Source organism: Gambusia affinis, linkage group LG13, assembly GCF_019740435.1.
Source record: "Gambusia affinis linkage group LG13, SWU_Gaff_1.0, whole genome shotgun sequence".
NCBI classification, from domain to species: domain Eukaryota; kingdom Metazoa; phylum Chordata; class Actinopteri; order Cyprinodontiformes; family Poeciliidae; genus Gambusia; species Gambusia affinis.
In genome coordinates, this window is record NC_057880.1 from 15326560 (window position 1) to 15338648 (window position 12089).

The 12089-nt window shown below is 38.7% G+C and overlaps 1 protein-coding gene across 5 annotated transcripts; it reads left to right on the top strand.

The window, feature by feature from the left end:
- The first annotated feature begins 549 nt into the window (after positions 1 to 549).
- Positions 550 to 11317, top strand: mapk8a (mitogen-activated protein kinase 8a). Of its 5 annotated transcripts, none has more exons than XM_044135908.1 (12): positions 550 to 806; positions 3446 to 3612; positions 4397 to 4526; positions 4689 to 4747; positions 4854 to 4992; positions 5584 to 5749; positions 6445 to 6516; positions 7171 to 7353; positions 7449 to 7573; positions 7704 to 7767; positions 9647 to 9724; positions 10587 to 11317. In XM_044135908.1, exons 1-12 carry the CDS (start codon positions 798 to 800, stop codon positions 10766 to 10768), a joined length of 1374 nt encoding a protein of 457 aa, XP_043991843.1. In that variant the 5' UTR covers positions 550 to 797; the 3' UTR covers positions 10769 to 11317. The 5 variants fall into 5 exon arrangements, with proteins under 5 accessions (XP_043991843.1, XP_043991848.1, XP_043991847.1 ...); XM_044135912.1 differs by lacking the exon at positions 6445 to 6516 and adding an exon at positions 5997 to 6068 and having other exon boundaries at positions 558 to 806; positions 10582 to 11317; XM_044135910.1 differs by lacking the exon at positions 6445 to 6516 and adding an exon at positions 5997 to 6068 and having other exon boundaries at positions 560 to 806.
- The last annotated feature ends 772 nt before the right edge of the window (positions 11318 to 12089 follow it).

Genomic DNA, 12089 nt, shown 5'->3' on the forward strand with positions numbered 1-12089 from the left:
AGCCACACTTTTCAGATTTTTATTTGTAAAAATGTTATTTTTTTGAAAATCATATTGTTTCATGCAACAATTATGCAGTGCTTTGGGTTGGTCACATAAAATTGAAAGAAATTATACTGGAGTTTGTGGCTTTAATGTATCAAATTGTACTTAGAGTACAATGCCAGAGATTTTCTCTGAATTGCCCAATTTGAGGACATTGACCTTCAAGGATAGGTTACAGAGGGATCAGTTTTCCCTGGAACTTCGTATTTTCGGACATAATAAACATGTTTTTAGCCTTCTGACTTATTAGTGATTCGTACCACTTCCTCCCGGGTCGTCTTTGTCAAAATTGCCTGACATATAAAAATTAGCATGCAGTGGTAATATGCAGCCTCGACTTGTTGTAGCATAATTGGAAACAGGAAGTAACTAATCAAAGCGGAGCCAGATACAGAAAGATTAACGTAACCTTTCAGGAAGAGAACGGAAGTAGACCAAAACATTGTTTGATTTGCATAGATGGGCAGACGGAAGGATGGATACATGGTGGAGGAGGAGGCGGTGGGTGTGTCTCTGCCTGTGTGTGACGCGCTGCTGGGACGCATGCCCTGTGTGCTCACTGCGCGTCCTGGCCTGTCAGTAGCAGCCGGTTGGAAACGTAGGCAATGAAATTGGTGAGGTCACGTATTTTTAAGCCGCACGACGGGATAAACCATCCTTCAGCGGCGGCATAAACAATCGAGGAGCCGCTCCGGATCGGTTCGAAGTTCGCCGGATGGGCTTTAGAACAGGATCGATCCCTTGTTGATTTGATGACAGAGGTAAGATAAGGTTTCACACCTCAGCTCCTCAGACTGCGCTGCTCATTGTTTGGGCCGTGGGGGGAGGGTCGTAAATCGTTGCGTGCATGCTGCTTCAGCCCCTTACTTTTACATTGCAGCTCCATTTATCCCCCGATTAATGATTATTCCCGCCGTTGTATGATAATATAGCTGCAGCTTTCAAATTAGCCACAGGCAATACAGTCAGCACCAACAGCGCACTCTGTCATATTACGATATGGGTGCCATTATTATCGCTGCCATAAAAATGTGCCTGTGTGCGGCGTCCAGCCGGCTTAATCTGGCTCCTGATGCAGCACTTCAGTCATTTTCCTTCAACCGACTCCCATCAGGACGAAAAGGGGCTACTGCTGTCAACTTAGCTCACAATCAAAGTAACAGTGAGATTTACCTTGATTTCCTTTCAGGATAAGGGATTTAGAAGCAGGAGATCTCATATTTTATTCTATTTGCTAGGCTAATGATTCCTACGAAATTAAAAAGCATTTTTCAAGAATATTTCTCGGTTTTAAATAGCTTCAAGCAGTAGCATTTTGTGAACAGTTATAACCTACATCATGTGCACACTGTCGTTGACTCTCTAGGACACTTCAGCCACTAAAGGTCATTACAAAAGAAGCTTTCTCTTCAGAATGTTGTATTGAGAATGTAAATGGAAAGTTAAGTGGAAGAAAAAAGTGGAGTAGGAAAGATTCAGAAGTGGAGTTACACAGTATATCAAATGGCAACCATCCTCATAACTTTATGCATTATCACACTTGTGAAGGAATGCTTAAATGCAGTGTTTTGGAGGTTATTTATTTCAGGTCAGATGCATTCAAACCAGTTGGATGGAAAACTTCGCAACCTGGTCTATTGGTAGAATGGCATTTCTGTGTTAATCCCCTTTCTATTGTGTTTTATAATATTCAATTTTTTCTAAGAAACTAAATATGAGGTGTTCATTAGCTGTAAGCTATAAGTGAATCAACAATAACTGAGTGCAAAACATCACTCTGTGTTTTTAATCTACATTAGTTTGACATTTTTAAGGTATTGCAAAAACAGACTTCGTCATGTTATTCTAATTTGTTAAAATGTTTATGCAAATTGTGGGTTTTAATCATTGGTTTTATTCAGCATTTTATATAAACCAAGATTTTAGTCCATTTTAAATTCACAAATCAAGGTTACAGTATATTTCTGCTTTTGCAGCAAACATTTCACATGATTTACCACCTTCCATTTCATATTAATTTCTGGGTAAACTGAGTGGCTTGCTGCAACATGAGAGGAATTCTGTGTGTTAAAAATATGGGTATAAAATGGATAAAAACAGAGAAGTCAGAGCATAAAATAAGTCTAATAATGTAAAGCACATTATCTTGAAAAGTCTTGTACCAGAGAGGCTGTGCAGCAGGCTGAAGGTTCTGCTTTTGATGTTTGCTTCATGTCAGCATGTCAGAAAGTTAATGTAACGTGATTGACAAGTATGACATGTTTCTGCATCCACTCTGAAAAAGATCCTGGACTGAAGGTGGACACTCCAGTGACCCTCTAAGTTCCCGTCACCGTCCTCTGCAGGGCCCTGTTGTTTGTCATATTGCAGCTGGAGTACCAGGCTCAGATTCTGTATTCGAGAGCCGTTTTAGAGCACTGATGTGACTGTTTGTGTCTGAAAATGCAAAAATGCAATCTGAAAGTGTGTAATTGATTTCAGGGGAATTTGTTGATGCAGCATACAGCTGCTTGCATCAGTACATATGGTCTCATTAATATTTGCGGCTGTTGGAATTCATAGCATCTAAAGCTGCAAAGTGAGAAAACCTCTTTGTAATGCCTTAATTTTGATTCCTTTCACTGACGACTGCAAAAAGAAAACATCAACTGAATTCAAGACATCACAACTCTAATAAGCAGAGCTGCCTTCCTGTCTGTATTATAAAAAGATGCTGCATGTCTATTTTCATTTCTGCGAGGGAGGTGGATGTTATGGACGTCTTTGTGACGTTGGCGGAACAGAAGGGGAGCTGACTCACTTCGTTCTGGCAATTATTTCCCTCATATGGACTCAGTGTCGGCTGTGTGGATGAACGAGGAGGGTGGTGGCACTGTTTACGCAAGAGTTGGAGAAAATGATAGATCTGTTTGAGCTTCTTGTAATCAGACAGTCGATGGTCTCCACTGGCACAAACCTTCATTTTGTGTTTTAGGTGCGGCCACAGTGCCTTTGTGCAAATGCAATTGTACCAGTAAAAGACCCCTCATGTAGAAGTGAGCTGTCTTGGGCTGCACTCCAAACTCAGAGGAATTATCACCATGGTTGGTTTTCCAGCGTGGCACAGTCACCCGGAGTTCTGTTACATGTGATGGAGCAGAGCTCTGATTTGCTTGCTGTTCTGCCATTGCAAATAATGACATCCAATCTTTAGTCCATGTGGGTTTCCAGGGTTTGCTGAGAAAGGAAACTGCATTGCATCAGTGTGAAATGCAGCAGTGTCTAACAGTTTCCTTGAGTGCAGGATTTTTTTCTTCCTTTGCTGTTTTTCGCTACTTGCCACTCACCTCAGCAACTCCTGCGATATCCGTGGAGTCAGTCTCGCTCTGCCGGATGCTCAAACTTGTTTCCTTCTTCACAGAGGACATTTTTGGATGCACAGAAAGCAGTAATCGAAGACTTTACCATGAACAAAAACAAGAGAGACAGAGAGTTCTACAGCGTAGATGTTGGGGATTCAACATTTACAGTACTGAAGCGATACCAGAATCTAAGACCGATCGGCTCAGGAGCACAGGGAATCGTCTGGTGAGTGGTTCAGCATCCTCCTTGTTCTGCTAACACCTATGCTGTGGAAAAAAGCTTAGTTCAGCCTGAGTTCAGCCACTCAAAAACTTTAAAATCATGCTCTCTCCCAATCACTGATCCCAATCAGTATCATAATGTCAGAGAAGAAGTAATTTAAAAGAAAATTGTATATTCTGCATGTTGACATGTCTGCGGTTAATTTTAGCTGTGAGAGAGAGCATGACTTTCAGCAGAAACTAGGAAGCCTCAATAGTCAAGTTGTTTTTTTATCCTTTAAAGGCAAAAATATTAGGAATATTGCCAACCTTTTTGAAATCTGTGTCAAAAGAAGAATCTAAATTTATTTTGTACCTTATGCTGAGTCTGCTGTTCAGTTTAGTTGTTGCACAAATCATGGTATTGGGTGGTAAGACCAGTTTAAGATGGCGACTCCGTGAACTTTTATTATTTTCACATTTTACAACAACTACATTGTCTCACACAAGCTTGTTAACATTTAATTTCCGTATGTAAAACTGGACTGTTCATATCAGTAAGACTGAAGAGAGCAGTTCTTCAGTCTTCTTAAATTAAAGTTTCTAAAGAGAAATTTGAAATGGCTTAAATCTAAATTGGTCAGTCAAAACCTATACAAAAACCTGACAGTGGAAAAAAAAATGACAACAAAATTCAGAATGGTACATCTCTACGTTTTATTTCTTTGGACGCATTTGAGAGGGTAAAGGCCTTGTTGTCAGCTGTTGCCTTTTTTTGCTGAATTTCTCTTGCTGTCTTTGCCCTTCAGCTCTGCTTATGACCAAATCCTTGAACGAAATGTTGCCATCAAGAAGCTGAGTCGACCCTTTCAAAATCAAACCCACGCTAAGAGGGCGTACAGAGAGCTAGTCCTAATGAAATGTGTCAATCACAAAAATGTAAGTGTGCCACTATTTAAACATGCAAAATATCTGTGTCCTTTAATTCACAAGTAGATTACACAGAGAAAGAGCATTTCTCTGAGCATTACACAGAGAAGGAGCATGTTTAAATGGATGTGAAATCACAACATAGTTATTTCTCTTGATTTCTATTCACAGATCATTGGCCTTTTAAATGTATTCACGCCACAAAAATCACTAGAAGATTTCCAAGATGTGTAAGTAAATAAAAATAGCCTGTGCAGTTATGGGAATCAGACCTTGCTGTACCTGTTGCCAAGATAACCCTCTGCCAGGATCATGAACCCTTTTCTTTTCTATCAGATACTTGGTAATGGAGCTGATGGATGCCAACCTGTGTCAAGTGATTCAAATGGAGCTGGACCATGAGAGGTTGTCGTACCTGCTCTATCAGATGTTGTGTGGCATCAAACACCTTCACGGTGCCGGGATCATACACAGGGTGAGCAGCTGGCCACGAATACACAGCCTGAAGTCGGGCCAATGTTCCGAGGTGTGAAGTCCTGAGCTGGTAAACTTGCTGTGATACGTGACACTGAAGTTTAAAGGCGAGCAGTCAAATGGCATGATTAGAGGGTTACTGGATGAATATAGTCCTTTAACTACTGACAAAAGCATTTAAAAAAAACTCTAGGTACAATGTAAAGTAACTATTTGGTGTTGTAATAATCTCTGCTAAAAATATGTATGTGTAAAATGTTAACAGACTGAGCCTAAAATCAGAGTGGCCAATCTCAAATGTAAAATGACCTTGAACAAACTACAGAATTTCCAGCACATTTTGTGTAGCTGACATCAGCTGATGCAGACTACTATCCTCCAAATTGACAATGACAGGTAGATGTATCATTTTGCCATATGCATCAGTAACTAGAAGGGCACTCGGAGAGCATATCCTCTTTGAAGGCCAGGGCTGAGCCCTCACAGTTTGAAAGAAAACAGACCAGTTTGCCTGAACTAGAAACTGCATTGATTCTGTAAAAGTGAGAATCTCAGCTAACTGGTTACCCTGATTAATGTCTTTTTTTGACAGGATCTGAAGCCCAGTAATATAGTTGTCAAGTCTGATTGCACGCTGAAGATTTTGGACTTTGGCTTGGCTCGGACGGCAGCCACAGGCCTCCTGATGACGCCTTATGTGGTTACGCGCTACTACAGAGCACCAGAAGTTATCCTGGGCATGGGCTACCAGGCCAATGGTGAGTGATTAGTTTAATACAGCATCTGTTGTCCAATGTTTTTATTTTTGGAACGGAAATGTATATACATATATAATTATTGAACTAAATCTAGCTGTAACTCGGTGATCCACTTGATGCCTGTTCTAAAAAGAAAAGCTAATTGTAGAAAAATGCTCACTAACAAGCTTGTTATGTGTAACTAACCTGTTGCTATGCATTCCTCACTTCTTTTACTGGCTCTGGTTACTGTGGTCTACTTCATTAGTGGACATATGGTCTGTGGGCTGCATTCTGGCAGAAATGGTTCGCCATAAAATCCTTTTCCCTGGAAGGGACTGTATCCTTCTGTCTGCTGAGTATTTCCGCTACGTTAACAGTATTCATAAAGGCTTTATTGATTGTGTTTGATTTTTTTTCTCTTGTTTGTTTTGTAAAGCTATTTGGTTTGAAATTACATAAAAATGCTAATACCTACAAGTCAATTCATTTCCAGTTGGTAGTTGTTGGTTGAACATAAATTTTGACACGTACAAGGTCTCTGGCTTTTTTTCTCTCATGCAGCTTGCTCATTGCTGAATGGTCTACATTTTCATCATTGCACCTTTGCCATTGTCTTTGGTTTTCTCTCTTTTTATTTGCTTTTATGTGAATTTTTCTCTCTTTATCATTTATTTGCATGTTCACCTGTCTGTCTTCCTAATGTCCATCCCAAGTGGATGTGTGGTCAGTGGGCTGCATTGTGGCTGAGATGATCAGGGGGAGTGTTTTGTTCCCTGGCACTGATCGTATCCTTTCCCTCATTGATCAACATGTCATCATTTCATTATGAAGACATCCACCACCACCACCATGAATGCTTCTTCTGTTATGGTTTTCTATCCATCATACTCTCCATGACCCAGATTGCTTGTGCTGCTGCACCCACCTATGAAACCTTGAAGTCACCTTTAAGGTAAAGGTTACTAGTGAGTGTGTAGTCTCTGCTTTATTTTGTGTTGAATGGTTGCAGAGTTGCTTGAAAGTTTCTGAAACAATTGACTATGTCTCTACATAAATAAACATTTTGATGTAACGGCCAAGGGTTTTTCGCAAGCCCCATAAATGTAATTTAAGTGTTCCCAAATTAAACTGAACGAGTTAGGAGAAAAAGTCATTTGGTCATTGTAACTATTAAGGTAAAATGCATTTGATGGGGAGAATTATGTGCATCTATAGAACTTATACTGTTTTTTCGTTATGTCCTCACTTTTAATTTGGGTTTAAAAATGAAATAATATACTTTTAATCATTACTATTAACTAACGTGTGTGTTTTTCTGTTTATATGAACTCACAGAGTTACACTTAATTTTTGCACCTCAAAGCAAAGTTAAATGTCAAGCTGCCCTTCTGGCAGCATGTGTTTGTGTGAGGTCCTTTCCTTTAACATTTCCACATCAGATATCGACCAGTGGAACAAGGTGATTGAGCAGCTAGGCACTCCATCTCAGGATTTTCTAATGAAACTGAATCACTCAGTGAGAACGTATGTAGAAAACAGACCACGGTACGCTGGATACAGTTTCGAGAAGCTCTTCCCAGATGTGCTCTTCCCTGCTGACTCTGATCACAATAAACTGAAAGGTATGTAACATCCTCTGTTTAACAAATGCAAATTTTAACCATGATTTTCCCTTATTTTTTTATGAATACCATTGCACCATATCTGCTTGTTGCAGCAAGCCAAGCCAGAGACCTGTTATCCAAGATGCTGGTGATTGATGCATCAAAGCGCATCTCTGTGGAAGAAGCCTTGCACCACCCATATATTAATGTTTGGTACGATCCTGCTGAAGTGGAAGCGGTGAGTGGATCTCTGGAGAGATGAGCAGAATACACAAGCGTTTGTTACATTGCATAATGTGCCATTTCTCCTCTTATACCAGGACGCCGTTCAAATAAAATTTGCTTTTCTGTTCTGGTTTTATTTTTAGCCGCCTCCAAAGATCCCAGACAGGACACTGGATGAAAGAGAGCACACTGTGGAGGAGTGGAAAGGTTAGACAACTTAGTTATTTCTCTAGCTCTGCACTTAACCTATTCACTTGTTGTTGACTTAGTTTGAAACACATAAATAAAGACGCATCAATGTTTTTATTCCTGAAAATGCACCAAGAAAACATTTCTTGCTTGCCTTTATCATTTAAACTTGGTTTAAAAATTAGAAATAATAATAATAATAAACAGCTAACTGTTTTTTTAGGTAAATTATCAAAAAAACATGACATTGGAATGGAAAACTATTGCTATCGTTGAATCTTAAATGTATATTATCCACTTTCACCATTTTTAGTAGTGCAGTAATAATAATTGAGAAATAGGAGGAATCGGAAAGTGTGGCTTACTTTTATTTCACTCAATAGAGTAGAAGCACTTCTTGCTACTAAAAGAGCAGAATATTAAGTTCTATGAAATGGGATAGAGAGCATATTTTCAAATGATTCCCCCAGTTGAATTACCCAGATTTCTGTCTGGATTTTAAGTGGGACACATGCTATTCTAACAGATTTTCTTCCAGATGTGTCTTATATTTAGCTCCATCTATATTACCATCAACTGTCACCACCTTCCCTCTTACTATTGAAGAACAACATCCCTGCAGCATAATGCTGCCACCAACATGTGTCACTTTGGGAACGGTGTGTTCAGTGTTATTGAGTCGTAACTCCTCCAGTTACCATGATCCTCTTGGCTTCTTCTCTGGTTAATCCTCCCCTTGGTCAGTCTCTTAGTTTAGGTGGATGGACATATCTTGATAGGAAATAAACCTTCTTAAAACCTTCTTTAAACCTTGCCAGAACTTTATTTCCAACCTCCTGGATTGCTCCTTGGCAGTAATGGCTCTCATGTGTATTGCACCCTGGGGGAGCCTATCATTCTGCTGTCCCACAAACAGTTGGATGTGAAAATGATTTGAGATTTCAGGGCAGGATAAAATGCAATACAGTCCCACAGAGAGCAGTTAACATAGTATCCACATTCTCAGCAGCAAGCATGGGATCCTAATCAACGGACCACAGTTGAATAGAATCAAAAGAAAATGTTTTAAGGACACATTGGAAATATTATCTTAATTTTGTGTGCTACCCTTTCAAATGCTGCCATGGCAAACTGCCCGCCTGATTCAAACTACTGTTTTTTTTTTTTTCTGTAAAATTATTTAACAAATCTCTGAGATATTCACATAACTGCTGTTTAACTGAGATTAAGTTACACACGTTGATGTACAACTATGTCAGACGACTTCTGGAGGAAGTTGGTTTTACGAGATTAATGGTTCTGGGGGAAGGGAGTTAAACGCTAATGTATGACACACATATGAGATTTTTATTGATAAAATAGTTTGAAAATATTTCACTTCCACTGTAGAATTAAACACAAATTTTATCACAAATATTCCAATAAGATATATATAGTATTATGTGATTGTAGCATGAAAAGATGTGACAAAGTTGAGGGGTATGAAAACATTTGCAAGGTATTATATGTATGGAAAAGAATAACTGGATTATTTTTTCACATTTGGACTTGTTACGAGTTCAAAGCAGTTTAAAATCCCGGTTTATGTTTTTCTACTGTGAAGAATATGATTCTGTCCTGCATAGGAAAGACTGTGATTAAATATCAGTTTCAGTCGTGCAGCAAGATGAGCTCATCTCATAGCCTGTCAGGTGATAATGACCCCCTCACTCATTTTTAGAAGGGTCACACACCAGCATGCCCAGTCCAAATTAGAATCGTGATGTTGTTTTGGGATGAGCAGTATGTTATGCACCCTAATCTTAGGTAAAAGATTTGATGTTCCTGAATATACCCATTGACAATTTCCTTTAAACCACTGAGCTTTCCTTGACCTTTTGCTGCACTTTTTTTCCAGAGCTAATTTATAAGGAAGTGATTGAATGGGAGGAACGAACAAAAAATGGAGTGATCAGAGGTCAACCTACTGCTTTAGGTGAGTAATCCCTATAACATGGGTTAGTTAAAATATGGGAGAATTAGAGTAGATGCACCATCATGTTAATTATGTAAACTTATGTCATTGAGATTAAATATTTGGTAAAGATTCCTTATTTTGCAATTATATCAAATGAAGAATAATGTACTGTGCATTCCCAAGGTAAATGTAAAATTTTACAATGAACACTACCTAATATATATTTATTTGATATGACACAAGTAAGGGATTCCTTCTTCTTTAGGACTGACTTACAAAACTGCCACAGCTGATAAATATTGGTAGTTGTTTGGTGTATTCTAAGAACAGGAATTTGAGCTCTTTTTATTCTTTCCAGTTGTGTTTGAGCCATGATTTCCTCTCTGAAAGAGAACATGCAGCTCTGCTGAAAGCTGCAGAATTTTGTCACATTAGTCTCTGCAGCTGAGTTAAGCATGGTTTTATGGTTGTGCTGAGGGATGCAGAATGTTTTTTCGTTTTTACAGCATTTTATGAAGGCACGCTTTTTATTTTTGAAGGTTTGTTCAGTTAAATAAGTGCAATAAATTGTGGTATAATTATGAATGATTAAAGTAACTTCACAAGTTTTTGCTCATAGTAACATAACCTACTTATGAGAAAATAGCTGGAAATGAAACATTTGTAAAATTATTTTATGGTTGTATAAATTTAAAAAGACTGCAAAACTTTTAAGTCAACTTTTTATTTTCTTTGTGTTCTAAATTTTGTAAAATTTACAATTTTGCATTTAGATGTTTAGCTGCTATGGTCTTTCTCTATAGTCTGAGCTCACCAGAAAATGGCAGTGCTCTGTATATTTCAGTGAAACCTATGTGTTTGCCTGTTTTTCGCAGCACAGGTGCAGCAGTGATTGACAGTCCTCCTCAGCCCACATCTTCCTCCTCTTCCTCCTCGGCCAACGATGTCTCCTCCATGTCCACAGAGCCGACCGATCCCGGCAGTGACCCCGCTTTGGGCTCGGAGACAGACAGCAGCTTGGACAGCCACACCTCCCTCAGTGCGCTGGCCTGCTGCAGATAACTACACAAGCACACATCTACTGTACATGTTCAAAACAAACCTTTCCTCATCAGCGTGTGTATGTGTGATGGGAGAGTGTTTAGGTAATTGTTAGTTTATAGAGTTGAGGATTTGATGTACAGTTTGTTCTTTGTCCCCGCCATCCTTCTACCTGTTCTGCTGTAAATTATTGTGGTTTGAATAAGGTGATATCATGATTACTGTATTTTTGCTGCAAGAGGCAAAATGCGAAAATGTTTTGATGTGAAACTGTGATGTATGTAATGGGAAGGACATGAGTGTACTTTATCTACTGCTGTTTTTTTTTTTACTTACTACTGCAGTCAAAAACCATAATGTATTGACTGGAATATCATGTTGAGTATATTTTTTGCTTTTTTGTGAACTTTGGAAGGAACATATATCAGTTCTCTCAGACAGTAGTTTATAGCACATTTCATCTTGAACTATAATGATGCAAATGAATGATTTTATTTTCAAGCTGTTACTAAGTTTTCTTGTAGAAAACAGATCTTGGTGTGTCCAAGTTAATATATTTCTTTTTACAAACTTGTCTCGGTGTGTGTATCTGAACAATCTGAGAACAGGGTGTTATTTTTTACTATAAAATAGTATAGTTATGATTTTTTCCTTGTTTGCAGACGTAAATCTAATTTGTAGGTGAAACTTCTTTAGATGAGAAGAAGGGGTGAATGTAGAATCAATAAATCTGATTTATAAGGAGCAGGGAAGTGCTGTGAAAACCTGATATACAGGACCGGCCACATGTATTGGCACCCAAATAAAGGTGTTGAAAAGTTGTAAAAATATATTTTAGTGCAATTGCATCATCTCACATGAAAAATTTTGAAACTTGACCCCTTGAAATTTTGATAAAAATTCAACCTCAAGGACATTTCCTTTGTATGTGTAAGGGCAGGGTATAATTAATTTTAATAGCATTGATACCAATATTAGTACCTGCTCTTTTCACAATATTTTTAAACATTTCATTCGCTGAAAATCTAAAGGGACTTGTAACCCTGAACCATCAGGTGACTCTATGAGCTGTTCTACTAAGTCAGTTAAACAAAAGCACAGTTCTCTCGGACAAATTAGATGCTCTTGCTCATTAACTTGAATAAGTAAAGCATCATAAAAAATAACTTCAGGCATGTGTATATTAAAGGCAATGTTAAGGGTACAGGCTGCACAGTGGCACAGTTGGTATCTGGTAGAGCTGTTGCCTTGCAGCAAGAAGGTCCTGGGTTTGATTCCCAGCTCAAGGTCTTTCTGCATGGAGTTTGCATGTTCTCCCTGTGCATGGTGGGTTCTCTCCGGG

Excerpts from the sequence above, each read along its gene's own strand:
- mapk8a (XM_044135908.1), top strand. Across the intron at positions 4,527-4,688 it reads AATGTGTCAATCACAAAAAT|ATCATTGGCCTTTTAAATGT; the intron begins GTAAGTGTGCCA and ends TTCTATTCACAG. Across the intron at positions 5,750-6,444 it reads CATGGGCTACCAGGCCAATG|TGGATGTGTGGTCAGTGGGC; the intron begins GTGAGTGATTAG and ends GTCCATCCCAAG.